Raw genomic sequence first — 15,944 nt, forward strand, 5'->3', positions numbered from 1 at the left:
CATAAAAAACCATTCTGTACAATATATTGCCGAAAGTTTGGAGTGGTTCGATCCGGACGTCAGGATGAATGTGGAGAAACAATTGATGGATGTATTATGTGAAGCAAAAAATAAAGTCATTGAAGAGAGAAAAGCAAAAATGGTGAACCCAATTACTGATAATTTGGTACAAAACCTGAGCGAATTTATAACTTTTCCGGACACTAGCCCATAGTTTATATGTTTCAGTAAATATTTATTAATTAAATAGTTTTATAGTGAAATATTATTTTATTAATGCACATTTTGTAATTACACTTGTAAAATACAATTTATATTCTATATATATAAGAGAAGTTCATTTTATTGGTACATATTTTGCCATGTCACTGCGCCTTCATTTAAAAAATAGTTAGCAAAATCTTCTCTTACATCTTTAGCTAAGGCAGAAGCTGGCCTTCCAACTGGTTCAAAATTATTTAGTGCCGTTTCGTGATTTGCTCGCCATTCACCTTCGACAATGTGACCCATTATATCACTATCTATGGATCCAACCGGCGTGTACAATAAGTTGGAAGTTTTACTTGCCCTCAAAAAATTGTGTAGGAAAACTGTTGCGAATACAATTTTCTGAGCTTTATCGGGTTGCAAACATAGTGGCTTTCTTAAAACTCTAAAAACTGAGGACATTATTCCGAATACATTTTCTACAACCCGACGAGCTCTACTTAATCTATAATTAAAAATTCTTTCCTTTGTATTTTTGCTGTGAAACCCCCCAAATGGTTTCATAATTTTAGTGGTTAAAGGCAATGCCCTATCACTAATAAACACATGCGGGCATTTCTGCAGACTACCTGGGAGTAGCGTCGCTTCTGGGAGGTTTAACAAATTATCGTTAATATATTGAGATATGAGGGCGTTTTTAAAAACGCCTCCATCGGAAATTCTTCCTTGGCATCCTATGTCTGCAAATATAAAATTGTAGTTAGCATCTACCACAGCAAACAAAACAATACTGAAAAACCCTTTATAATTGTAATAATCAGAGCCACTATTAATGGGGCAATCAATTCTTATGTGCTTGCCGTCTATTGCACCAATACAATTGGGGAAATTCCAGCGTCGTTCATATCCTGAGGCAATTTCAAGCCACTCTTCTGCCGTTTCTGGCATCTTAAATAAATTGTTATTTTTATGTAAGTATATACATACACACACACACACACACACACATATATATATATATATATATATATATGGTATATATATATGTGTGTGTGTGCGTGTGTGTGGATTATATGCCCATATATAATAATTCTTACTTTTATGTATTGTTTCAACGATGATATCAAAGCATCACAAACGCGAGGAATAATTTTTGAAATCGATTGCTTTGATATATGAAACAAATACTGTAAGCTTGCGTAACTATCCCCAGTAGCCAAAAATCTTAGAGTAACAGCCAATTGCTCCTTGACAGATATGCAGCATCGAAATGACGTATCTTTTTTTCCAATTTTGGGTCCTACCATATCAATAAGTATTTGGAAGTCTTCCACTGACATTCTCATAAAATTTCTGAAATGACCAGTGTTTTCGTTGGATATTAGTGGCCTGAGGACATCATTTCGGGTTTTAAATAAAGGCGCCATCCAATAACGGCGTTTTCTCGCAGAAGACTTTGTAGAATTTTCGTTCAGGAGCCAATATGTCATCATAATGATATTAGGGTCTGGCCTGCGATCACCCATTGTAAAGACCAATCCTGGAAATAAAGTGTTTATTTCGAGACCGAAAATCAAACGTTTGAACATAAACCGATCAGTTTTCTTCTAAGCTGAAATATAAATACAAGATAAATAAATGTTATTAAAATATTTATCGTTATTAATAACATCCACCTTTACTTTCACTAACTATGCTTTAATAACTCAACAAATCTTTCACTAACACTTATATAAAAAAACAACAACAGAAAACTGTACTCGCAATCACCAACTTACATCGAACGAAACATCTACTTAAACGTCAAATTGCTCGCAGTGTGCGTCGCGCACAGAGCCAACGCATGCGTGCGTCGCGAACAGGATTCGCCGCACGGATTCGTGCAGTGGGGACGCAGCATGGATGCTGCGTGGTTGTTTGCGCGCGTGTGTTGTGTGTGTGTGCGATCCCATGCCGGGCTTGAGTCGCGAGACTAGCTCATTTGGAATTTGAGAACGCGCTGAGACGTATCAATAGATATAATATTAATATTATAACGTAGTTGATAATTTCCAATAATAGTTTATATTTAATCATATTATTAATTTAATGTAATTAGTACGTTCAGTGCGTTTATAATCAAGATTATACAGAAGTAGTATTAAGATAGAGTTTTTTCACGCGGACCGGAATAATATATTAAGGTAAGGCAAGGCATAATATTTATAAGATACGCAATAAAAAGGAAGTGAAGAAAGTTGGAAATTGCATGATATTTAATGCTCACATTAAAGTTGATCCTCATCAAAAAATGATTAAAGAAATTTTAATCATACCTGAAGGTATACTTAATCATGGTACAGATACTAATCCAATTCTTAGGTGTAGGCAACTAAGAGGAAAAGACAGAGATGATTTAAAAAAAAAACTTAAACATCAAAAACCGGCAGCATGTCGTCTTGAGCAGTTCGAAGATATGATAACAGAATTTCCTGAATCATATGAAAATTTTGGTAAAGTATACAATCTACCTTCACAAGTTTGCATGCGTCAGGCAAAGTCTGAAGAAAGGAAGAAAAATGAATTCTATCCCGACGACAATGTGGATCTAGTCCTTATCCTTATGATGTTACGGGAAATGACAATTTCACCGAAAAAGCAAATTGTATCTCTTTTAAACGCGTGGTTTGCGACCACAGCTATGCAAGCATTCATGCATTAATCCAAGGTTGCAATAATACAAATTTGATTGATTATAATACTAAGTGATATATATATTTGAATGATAATAGTTACTTACGGGATCCATCTCGTACGCATACAACTATATACGATTGCATACGACCGCAGACGACGACTGCAAACGACTGCATACGACCGCATGCAAATCGTCACAAGAACGTACCTGTTATATAATCAATTGTTACCTATATAAGAGGCGGGATTTATATACTGATATGATTATTATATATCAAATTGACCGGTACACTTGCTAGTCGGGATTTTATTTTGTATATTATAAATATATTGTAGAATTAAAGAAATAAAGATTTACTTTTGTAACCAAGTATATAATTAGTTTTAAATTTTTTACAGAAAACAACATTGCATTTATGTTGCAGTCATTTCACAAAGAGACTGTCATATCATGCAAATGGTAATCAGGAAATAATATCGTTAGCTGTAGGTCAATTATTTTTCTTTTAGGTAAAAGATGTAGAGATTTAAACCATGCTCGAAAAATGTTCACTCATATTGTGTGGATTTTAGGTAGCAAATATTATAATGTACAAATAGATTTAGCAATCAAGGAAATAAATCTATTTTAAAATAATGACTCAGTGTCACACAAGACAATCTTGACTGATACTGATGTTTCAGAAATGAATGATCGTGAACCATGTCGAGATCTTTTACGAAATAGTCTATTTTATAAAGATTTCCTTCATATTAAATGCGAAGCCGAAAAGATTATGCCGAAAGAAGGATTTACTAATCGTTTTTGCTTTCCAGGTTTCCTAAATTATGTAAAGGACAGGTATATTCCAATTATACCTTTGTGGTCAGGTCTAATGCTAAATAATGACAGAAAACATTTGTATTCAAATACTGCTGTCGAATTATTTTTTAATACATTAAAGAACAATATCTGCCATGGTAATAAATATATGAAACCGTCACATTTCATAGATACAATTGAACATTTGATGACGCTTTACAATAATGATTTAGTAATAAAAGTTATATTAGACAAAGAAGAAGAAATGCAAGTCAAAAAAAGTTAAGCATGGAAAACAATATTTAAAAAAATGAAAAAACCAACACAGTAAATAAAGTAACCGAAAAATTAAGTAAGGGCCATAGCACCACGACAGTAGATATTAGAGATGCAAAGGAAACATAGAACAAAAAATCTAATAATCCGGTCAATTTTTACCGATGTAGGAAAAATGCTTTTCCTTAATCAAATAACTCTGCTGACTCTAGTACATATCTAAAAATAGGTTTGTATCCTAACAATAATTGTTAACGTAGCTATAGAGTTTCATTTCTATATAAAAGCTTCATGTATAATAGGGATATATTGTATACTATAGAATTTTTTGGTAAATATGCCATTAAATTGAATAATTTTTTTACTTTATATGAAAATGAGTGGTTAGATGACATAATCATCGACTCTTACTTAGCATCACTTGAATATGGTAGCAAAAAATTCAACACTAAGTGTTCATGAATATGATCATATTATAAATTACTAGCAAACCCGACGAACTCCGTTTCGCCACCAGATGGTTTCGTGAGAAAGATGAAGAAATTTTTTGTTTGTTTTATATTTTAAAAGGAAAAATTTGATTTTATTATACAACAGTAACGAATTCATTTTGATTACAAAAATGAAGTGTTTTTTAGTTGAACTTCTCTACGTAAATGAAAGTGAATCCGCAAATTACTCATTTATGGAAGTGATCTTTGGTAAACCACATTTTTTGTTTTTTGGTCTGACGTTAACACAAACAAAGCGGATGGTTTTCCAATTTCGTGAACAGGCAACGTATAACTGCCCATGTGAAAAACAATGATTTTCTAAATAATCTATATGAAATTTATCCCGCAAACACTAAGCGTTTGGCCTTGCGACATGTTATTGCGAACGCAAGGCGAACTGGATATTGCAATCGTTTGAAGTCAAACGGAAAACCAGTCAGAATCATTGGTATGTCACCAAATCGCCAGCAATTTTTGATTGAATGGTGAAATTCAGGGCGTGTACATCATTATTCTTTGCGGCAAGAATTGCTCGTTGACTTAACCAAGCATAATTCTGATAATTCTCACTAATGTCATTACTCGAATTTTTAATTACGGTGCGTAAAATTCCAGCAGCTTGCATTAAGGCACGATGTCATGCACAACTAATTTTCTTAGCTATAAACCTTGCGGAGCCCGAGACCTTTCCAACGAATGCAAAATTGTCGAAATCGGTTCGTGCGTTCTGGAGTTATTTCGTCAGGAAGGAAAACCCGACTTATTTTTATATATATAGAAGATAATAATGATAACTTTCCACGTTTTCATAAAGTAATTTCTCCCCAACAGATCGATAGTTATAGTTGGGGACAATCAAAAATGCATACTGTTTATTAAATAACACTAAATAAAATTATATAGTAGTAAGTAGAATATAATTCATGGTATGAACATGAACTAAATTCAGAATTATCACTTATCAAATGCGAAATTGTAATTTTACAGCAATGTAAGCAGAGCTGCTTCATCTTAATATTGGTTCGTCTAGAACAAGTGATTCCCAAAGTGGTCCATGTCAACGAAGAGGGAATATGGATATCCACGATAGTGGATCACAACTCAACTTGTTAATATCTATTTTATTATTAAGAAATCAATTAATGAATGTCTTAATTTGGATTAGTAGCTTTACTTGAAATGTTTGCACAAGGAGATTGACTTGATCTTGCCATTGAAGACGGTGGAGAAACTGAATACACTAGAAATGCGTCTGAAGGATAACAACGAGTTATTCATTTATAAAAAATTGTTGGAAAAATTCGTGCAAGTAACTGGAATTAAATAGTATTCATAACCTCATGATCTGCTTATCAACCAGAATAATAATTCAATACATCAAGCAGATCTGTATATTGTGATAAAGACGTAAAACGGCGAATGTTACTTCGACGATGTTATAAGAAGTTTTTGCGACCCAAATCTAGTAAATGAAAACAAATGAAGCGAAGTGACTGCCAACGATGAGATCCAATTCGAAGTCATCGAATATAACTTTTACGCTCTCCGTAACTCTAGGCGGCCCGTAGTCGTCTCTGCCGGTGCTCAAAGAGATTCTCTACGCCTCCACCGGGGTTTGACCAGCTCACCTGGTTCTGCGTCGTGCTACATGAATATACGTAAATTTTTGTGCAATATAATTTGTTGTATTTTCATATTTTTGTATTAATTTCTTAAGCAAAAATCCGTGCATATCAGTGTTCATTTGTGTATAACAAATTTGTTAGTTAAGTCTCTGCTTATTGTTTATAAGAAACAGATTGCAGAATAAAATTAAATAAAAAAATAAGAAAAAAAAATTTAGCATTGATTATCATAATTGTTTTGAAAATGTAGCCCTGAAGATGAGTCAAACCAACACTCGAAACGTATACTATTCTAAGAAACATACAGACAACATTCCCTTATAAAACCTGAAAAATACAAATCAGCTGCTGATACTCTTCAACAAAAATAGTTTTGTTTAGAGAAATTTTCGTATGAAGCTTTTTTGCTCCGAAACCATTACACATGTCACATAAAATTGAAAGAAAAGCGGTGCAGGTACATGTAGAAATCATTCCCTTTTTCAAAATGTATAAATCATATTGATATAAAAAATAAAATATTCGACCAGAGTTTACATGCTACAAGCAACCTCATAAAAAAGCGTAATTAGATAAAATATGAATCTAAAACTTGAGCATTACAAACAATGAAAAATATATGGAACTAAAAAATATAAATTAAGTATTTTTGTTTCTAAGATAGAAATAGAAACTTAACCAATTACATCCGCAGTCTCTTGTATGTTCAAAAATAAATCTTATGCGACGTTAAATATGTATAGATTTATTATAGTGGCAAATAAAAAAAAAGTAAGTAAAATTATAAGAAACGTGTTTTACATATATCATTACAGCGATATTATGTGCTATTAGTAACTATAATTATATTATTAAATTGATTTTCATAATTTTACATTCATTTTAAAGTTACCACATTGAAACATATGTATGTATTGTAAAAATGTATTTGAGCGTTTGTAGTTTCCCAAATCTTAGTACTAATGAAAAACAAAGAAAATGTTATATCTTGCAAGTTCATCCTACAAGTTACATGTACTGATCATTGAGTATTTAAAATTAGTTAAATATAATTTACTGCATTAAGAATTATTCTTCTAAAATTTCTTGATATTTGCAAATATCAATTGAAATTTTTAATATCGATTTCGAGTGCAAATTGATTTTATTCTTGTAGTTTGTGTAAGTTTTTCTTCTTATAATATGCATGCTGCATGACATGTTTCAATTTCCTTCATATAAATGTAATAAATTTGGTGTTATATATTATATACATAAATAATTTGGTAAGAATTAAGATTGAGAAGTACTTCACCAGAGATCTAAAGATCTTACAATCACAATTGAATTGGATTTTATTCTGTTAGGTTTTCTTCTTATAATATGCATGCTGCATGACATGTTTCAATTTCCTTCATATAAATGTAATAAATTTGGTGATATATATTATACACATTTGGTAAGAATTAAGATTGAGAAGTATTTCACCAGAGATCCAACGGTCTTACAATAACAATTGCATTGGACAAATCAATCAATCTTCACGACTTTGAATAATTTATATAAGTGTTGAAATATTTTCTTTTGCCAATAAATGATAGCATTTGATCCATGGTTAAGAAATCCGTACAAATTAAAACTATCTTCCTGATTGATTATGTATGGTGATGAAAAGCCTTTGAGCAAACACTATTTATATTATTGTGATGCCACCTTTACCAAATATCTCAAAATTATTGAAGGTCAAAATTGTTTATGCGGCGATCATTTTATTCAACATATGGTATTGATTTACGAAGAAAAATCATGTAGTAGCCAAGTAGATCCAAAATTAAACAAAACAACTGATGAAGTATGAAGTATTCATACTTTGCATCCGTGTCAAATTTGATATCTCGTTCAAGTGATAAGTCCAGGGCGGTTTTTTCTATGTGGTCGAAAACTACTTTGAGTAGTTGACAATTATAAAGACAGAGACACGAATGTCTTTGACTGGATTGAAACTAACAATTGAGATGTTTCAAATAGTATGGCACAATAAACCCATCAAATCATTGGCATCACAATAAACATTATAAATCAAATCATTTTCCTTTTCATTGTCATGTGTGACTTTTCAACAATTAGAGCAAGAATATTATAATGATCTTCAGCCATAAAGTCCATCTAAAAGTGACATCTTATTTGATAATCATAATTTATAAATCAAAATAGAAATTGTACATAAAATACCATGTATTATACACTAAATCCTCAAATCAAATTCAATTCCTTCCATGACATGTTTTATGCTCATGTTGCAAAATTTGCTTTTTTCAAATATTCAGATCATCTTTCATTTTAAAAGAAATGAGTCATTATTGTAAATATTAATCATATTGCTTACTATTTTGTTTCACTTCAGGAAATACTTAATTGTTCTGGTTCCAATAGAATGCAATTTGGTTCCTATATTATCATTCGTCAGTTATTGTTGAACCTCAATAACAGTGCTTTTATTTCAATTCAGTCATTATCCTTTGTTTCATGTACGTAATAATTTTTCATTCCATTTATAATACTCCTACTACCATAATCTATTATCGTAACATCTCCTATTATTTATTTTATTTCCAATTTTGTTTTGTTAGCATTCAACAAATAAAGTTTCTTCATGACTGCTATATATATATATATATATATATATATATATATATATATATATACCCGGAAGATTACTTTGAAGTAATCTTCATGTTTTGCTTTAATTTAAACCCTGTGACAACATAATCACATGCAAATAAGCATGAACTTGTCCCTCGTACTTTATTTGACATTTCTTCTTCAGACACCAACATCATTTGAAGTATAGTTTGGCTTCTATAGTCATAATAGTGTGAGCTTTCGAGAAGGAAGCACCAAATTTAGTGAAAAAAAAATTTGTGTTTTTTGTGCCACATATTTCTTGAACCAATCATTATTTCGACATCGGAATTTTTTTATTTTGTTGGTAAGTAATCCCCCTAGCAATTATTATATATTTTGTTGTGAAAAAAATTTTTTTTTCGGTATTTTGAAGGGAAAAACAGAGGTTACTTCAAAGTAATCTTGCCGGATTCAGTGATTTTTTCCCCCAACGCGTTTTTACCGTTTATCGCACCTTTTCTTGTTTATCTCTCTTTTGTTACATGAAAAACGTGTTGGGGTCGATTTTTTTAATTCAATAAGATGGTGTACCATTTGCGGCAGTATATGCCCAATAAGCCACACAAATGGGGCATGAAATTATTCGTTCTATTAGACTCATCTGGATTTGCTTATCGGTTCGAAGTTTACAATGGCGCTGGAGACAACAAACTCGTGGATGGCCATCCAAATCTTGGTGCTTCGGCGAATGTTGTCATGCGATTGTCTCAAACCATCCCGGATATGGCAAATCACATTGTATACTTCGACAACTATTATACAAGTTTGCCTCTGTTGGTGTATTTGCGCGCTCGTGGAATTTTCAGTCTTGGTACGATACGAGCAAACAGAGTGCCTGGTTGTGAGCTGAGTTTGGAAACAGCCATCAAAGATAAACCAAGAGGATATTCTGAGGAATATGTGATGGCGTTGATCTGACTACTGTATTGTGGAAAGACAACAAAGTCGTTCGTTTGGCATCGACGTATGTTGGTGTGAAACCATTTCAAACCAGTCTGACAAATCCAACCAAACAACCACGAAAAGCCAGCCGATTTGTTCGCAAGCAAGGCCGCATTGACATCGATTGCCCCGAAATCATTAGTGAATATAACAATGGGCGGCGTGGACTTGATGGATGGCTTGACACGCCGCTATCATATTCGCGCAAAAACTCGTGATGCAGCAACTCGTTTGTTGTACCATTTTATTGACATGGCTGCCACCAACGCATACATACTCTATCGCCGAATACACCGAGAGAAAGTTTACGATTCGCCTGATGAGAATGACCCCAGCGAAAAATTGTTGACATTGCCACAATTTCGTAAAAATATTGCTGCTGGCCTTGTGAACTACAACTTCAAGGGCCAAGCTGGTCGTCCATCATCGTCAGACTTGCTTCAAGCAATTCTCGGCCATCAACTCCAGAGGTGATTCCAGGTTCTTTTCCTGTTGGAAGACGTGCGGTGCATCCAGTGGACGACACTCGTTTTGACTGTATGGATCATTGGCCACAATGGACAGAAAAACGTGTTACGTGCAAACTCTGTGCCCAAAACAAAACAAAGGCGCTAACTATGTGCATTTGCTCCAAATGTAATATAGCTTTATGTTGCTTTAAGGGCAAAAATTGTTTCGTAGAATATCATAACAAAAAATAATTAATTTCTACTACATTCCATTGTTCTTTCATTCACTTTTTTCAATAAATACCATACAGAATAAAAATATCTAGCTGTATCAAATTTTTCACTGAACTCGTCAAGATTACTTTGAAGTAATCTTCACCTTTTTGTACCTGGTAGCTAAACGGTAAGTCACATTGAAAATCTAATGATGCAGAAGTGTTTGTTATGGTCAAATTAGTCTAGAAAAAATTGTTCTGACTTTTTTTACTGGCTCTATCAAAAACTCGGGTTAGAGGGTTAACTAATTTTAGATATTCAAGGACTAAATCACACATTATTTAGTTTTATTATCACAACATTGATTTCGAAAAAAATCACAATTCAAGAAAACTACCGACACTTTAAAATTTACAATATATTACATACTGACTAACTAACTCGCTTGTACATTTATTTTCGCTTAACAAGAAACTCATGAACACATAAAATTATACGTAACATAGTAGCACATGTAACTAAACAACAGTTTACAATCATCCGGACGATCTAAAAAATAATTTAAAAAATGTCACTTTCTAACAATTTTCTAGATTTACTAAAACACTAGTTATGCTTTTTATGTGCTGGATTGGCATGCAATACTCTATCAAATAGATATGAAAAATTTGAAATTATTCAAATTTTATATATTTAATTAAATTATCATAAATTAAATTACAGGGCAGTAAATATCTTTCAGCTTATGTTCTCAATTCAAAAACTTTATATTCTTTTAATTCAAGATGTATAATTTGATGTTGCCTCTTACAATTCTAGTATTCTACTAATATTTTTGGATTTTGAGTTCTCTACATGGTGCACCACTGGTAACAACCTGGTGATACTTTAATGGCAAGTATTACCTTGATAGGATTTCTATTAAAACATTGTGGCATAAGAGTATTGTTTCACTCACCTTCAGTTGAATTTTGGACAAATAATGAAATGTTTTTTTGAGCGTATATAATTGGTTTTAGCAAATTACATTGAAACACTATCGCATATTCAGTTTTAACAACGTAATCTTGTTTTGAATCGAGTAAATAAAAAGGAAAATTTAGATAATATTTCTTATACATGGAGTACATTAAATTATTCTAGAATGTCTCTCAAAAAATCTAGAAGTCTACAATTAGATGATAACTTCCATTTGTTTTTTCGTGCACGCGGCGGTTACAACTTCGCATCAAGTTGACGAGAAAAAGTCGAATTGTTATGATTTAATGATGCTAATACTTGAGCTTAGCGCTTGGAACGTGATAAAGCTGCTCCAAAATACGACGGATTTGGACAATGTGGAATAGTAATTTAGCAAAACATTATAAGCGAACAGAAAACTTGACAGTCCACAAGCAACTTTATCCATATAACTAAACTTTTATAACTAAATTCACTCATTGTTAGTATATTCCGTCAAACCCGCTAAATTAAACCCGGAATTAGATTGTGGTGGATATATGTGGCACTTAGTGGCACCGCATAATGGATCCGGTCGAAACATTACAATGGATAATTACTTCAGTAGTCGCCCACTGGCAAAATTTTTACTATCTTGGAACTTGATAATTGTTGGTAATTTGAAGCAAAATAAAGCTTGCATTTTTTTAAATCAAATTAAAGAAATAATTAAATGAAATAGTGATTTTTTTTTTCAATTAAAATGGAATTCAAATCGCGCAACTTTTTGAGTTGTCGTATTAGTAGAATAACTTCAATAAACAAGCAATTGCTTTATTATTCACATCCTCATTGACCTAGCGTAAGGTCGGACAACACTATACGAAACTATTCGAAGTTCATCGAGGATGCTCGAAGTTGAGTTATAAAGGCATATTCTTATCTATGGGCACATTGTAGTAGAAGAGCCAGTGAACTATTTGACTAACCTAAGACAGAAATTTTTTTAATTATATTTTATTATCGGCCCATTAAGAAAGTACCATTCTGGCAGTCATTCCGCGGTTGCGTCATCATCCCTTCAATTTGTGAAAATGTGAAAAAAAAAATTTATAACTTGCTCGCACAAGGCTCAAATTTTGAGGGTGTCTTCTTTTAACTGTTCAGAAAGCATATGTAAAAAGCCAGCCCATTCTGACGGTTGCAAGGGTCTGCCAGACGAGTACATAATAGTCACGACGCGCAAGGGTGTGGGCGCATTGCCATACATAATTGACTAATACCCTTGTATTTGAATAATTTATACGCCATTTTGAAAACATCCGTTATACCAAACTTCAACTTTGTATCTCACCTTATGGCCGAGATATCATTGAAAATATGCCAAAAGATGTTATGCTTTCAGAATTTATTTTCATTATTTTTTTTTATATTTATCAATTTCACATAATTTGCTAATAATCAAAATTCATTTACTAATAATCTTTATTTAATTGAATCTTTTTGGGGCAATCAAGTGCACAATCAAGTATAAAAGTTTCATAAAATCTAATTTGGAGCACATTAGAATTAATATCAGCTTATACGAATTTAACACGTAGTGATATGAAAAACAATATTTTTGCATAACATATATTCAGACACAGTGCCAATTGCAGCGACTTTTTGCATAGATTTTTTGTTATATGTGTTAGTTTTCAATCCTTGATAAAAATAATAATTTTTTCACAAATTGTTTTGAAACTCATAGTTGGTATCACTATAATTGTACCAAATATTGTAGAAGTTGCATTAGTTATCCAACACTATACTCATAGTTTTGAATAACTATACTTATATAGATTTGAATAACTAATGCAAAATGCATAAATCATTGTTTCTGAAGCTTTTTATAGTGTCGCTAATACTTTTATAATAAATAGCACGACGCAAATTCTCGAAGGAGTTTACGTTTTAACCAGAAAATCCTACTTGCTAATTTCATGCCAATGATATAAATTAATATAAAACTTAAATATCATTTTTTTATAATAGTCCATCAATGGTCCTATTGATTGTTCAACTTTGATCAATCTTTAGAATTTTTTATCATTATATACATAAACACATAAATAATGCTAGTGAATAAACATATTTCACTTTTAGAACGTTGAAGAAGAGGTAGAGATCCAGAGTGACTCTGATGATATTAGCATCACTTCAGCTGATTCAAACAAGTTCATTGACGCAGACAAAAATCACAGGAGCATTTCGAAGCAGCAGGTATTTGGAAGAAAGGAGTGAGAAAATCACATGCTTACTTGCTGAAATGATTTCAACAGATTTGCTACCATTAAGCTTTGTGCATTGGAAAGGATTCCAGAAATTTATGAAATTTCTCGAACCTACATAAAAAATTTCATCAAGAGGTACTGCCTTGAGTCGAGTAAAATTATTATATGACAACAAGACCAGTGAAGTTAAGAATTTGTTGTCTGAAGCAAAAAATGTGGCAATCACAAGTGATATGTGGACATCAACGTCAGCAAATTCGTATATGACTATTGGCCATGTAATAGACAGTACATGGAAGTATAACAACATGACATTATCCACAGTCGAAGTTTCTGAGAAGCATACTTCAGAAAATTAAAAAAATAAATTGACTGAACTGTTGTTCATGACAATGCTGCAAATATTAAAAGGCTGTTTTGAAGAACTGTAACTTGTTGGTAATAGCATACCCTGTTTTGCACATACCCTACAACTTTGCATTAATAAGGCCTTTTCAAATGGTAATATTCATCATATTGTAAAGAAAGCTGGAAATGTAGTAAGTCTTTTCAATCATTCCAGCTTGGCCAATTATAATTTGAAAGAAAAGCAAGAACAAGCTGGTACTTATTTCAAAAGGTCTTAAGATCACTACCAGCATTCCTATTATCGCCCATTCATGCTCAGCAATTTGTCACAGAGCGATCATTGAGAAAAGATGAAATTGCTGGTCGTTGTTTTAGCAGTCTTTTAAGCATGTGGTAAGTGCTGTTCCACTTTGTGATGTTTTTATTTATTAACTTATGTACTGGCAGTTGAGCAACTTCAACTGCCAGTACATAAGTTAAAGCTCATTTCCACCTCGGTGATTATGTTAATAAGCAAAATTGTCGCATCTGGGGCACAGAAAACCCGCACGTCGTCGTAGAGAAAGTCACTGCACCCACGAGTGACTGATGTGAATTGGCCACCAAGAAGCTGCGATTTGACGCTATTGGATTATTATCTTTGGGGAGCGGTTATGCCAAGGATCCAGAAACAATTCAAGACCTCAAGACCGAAATTCAAGCTGCTATTGCTGAGATAATGCCCGAAACAATCGAAAATGTACTCAAAAATTGTGTGGATCGAATGTAGTCCTGCCAAGTCAGCCGCAGTGGTCATTTGTTTATATGATTTATGTTGTAATTGTCAAATTTTGTATAAAATAATTTTGGTATGTCTAATAATTTATAAAACTGGTTTGCTGAATGATGAGCTAGCAGAATAGCTCGAAACGTATTAAAAAAGATTTATATTTACGTTCTGTTTTTATTTTTCGACTTGTGGCTGAAAAACCTTATCATATTATTATGTTTTAAAGTCGAAATAAATAATATCAAGATATATATATATATATATATATATATATATATATACACATATACATATATGTTTCAATGTATATTAAATTTTTACGTTAGAGTCTGTAGGACAAGAATATGCTAAGGAGGCTGAAACAAATTCAGTCTCAGAATCAAATCCAGCTTCATCAACCCATGCTTCAGGTAATAAGTACAGATTATCGCAAGAAGCGAATAAAACACAATAATTTTAAATATTAATGAATCGAAAAAAGCAGCAGAGAAGAAAGTACAGACTATGACCAAACAAAACTAATCCCGCACAATCTACAAATTAATATCAACAAATGGCAGAAATAGACCTATTCTTATAGAAACAACCTTCGCCCTTTACTACACTAGTGAGATACGAGTTACCTGAAAAATAAAATTTCAAGCATGGTCAGGCCAAGTCATCTTAAAAATTGGCGCAAAGAATTAAATCAGCGATAGAAAATTTGAAAATAAAATAATTAAATATATTAACCAGGTGTGCCTAGAATTCATTTTATGATGCGCAAATTCAAGAGCAAACAAAATAGACTTATTTTGGTTTGCTACCAAAACACAGGAGTATTCGAGAAAAGTTAACTACAGTATCTTACGACTTGGAAGCAGTTTATATTATCTTATGTGTTATCGAATATGGGCTTAAATGCAGTACAACAGATGGAGAATAATAATACTTTTAAAATAAATAGATGTGGCAGAGATAGCATTGATGATAAGAGTGAAAGGGTAGAGGTGTATTTATAGCAGTAAAAAGATACGCAATGAATTTTAAGTTACTAGTAGTATTCAGCAAAACGAATGTACCAGACTGATCTATGAAGAATTTGCCTCTCGGACTGTCAGTAACTGAACCACTATTTCAAACTTCAATGGTATGTTTCTTATACCAGCAGATTTCTAATTCGGCTGCGTGTCCGACAAGAAGGGTCTCGGCGAAGATTTTAAATGGTCGGTTCAGTATGTTCAGAGAGTGTTGTGAACTGTGCGTCGAAGCTACGATTCTATGC

At 32.5% G+C, this 15,944-nt stretch overlaps 1 protein-coding gene across 1 annotated transcript; it reads right to left on the bottom strand.

The window, feature by feature from the left end:
- Nucleotides 1-342: 342 nt before the first annotated feature.
- Nucleotides 343-1,733, bottom strand: LOC113365543 (protein ANTAGONIST OF LIKE HETEROCHROMATIN PROTEIN 1-like). The gene is made up of 2 exons (XM_026607076.1): nucleotides 1,305-1,733; nucleotides 343-1,155 (listed from the first exon to the last, which is right to left on the bottom strand). Exons 1-2 carry the CDS (start codon nucleotides 1,731-1,733, stop codon nucleotides 343-345), a joined length of 1,242 nt encoding a protein of 413 aa, XP_026462861.1.
- Between the last annotated feature and the right edge of the window lie 14,211 nt (nucleotides 1,734-15,944).

Source organism: Ctenocephalides felis, unplaced genomic scaffold (genome assembly GCF_003426905.1).
Source record: "Ctenocephalides felis isolate EL2017-DRISC unplaced genomic scaffold, ASM342690v1 CF-g0.4_SCAFFOLD_01105, whole genome shotgun sequence".
Taxonomy (NCBI): domain Eukaryota; kingdom Metazoa; phylum Arthropoda; class Insecta; order Siphonaptera; family Pulicidae; genus Ctenocephalides; species Ctenocephalides felis.

Coding starts and splice junctions, on each gene's coding strand:
- LOC113365543 (XM_026607076.1), bottom strand. CDS start 1,733: ATGGGTGATCGCAGGCCAGACCCTAATATCATTATGATGACATATTGG. Junction 1,156..1,304: donor CGTTGAAACAATACATAAAA/GTAAGAATTATT, acceptor AATTTATTTAAG/ATGCCAGAAACGGCAGAAGA.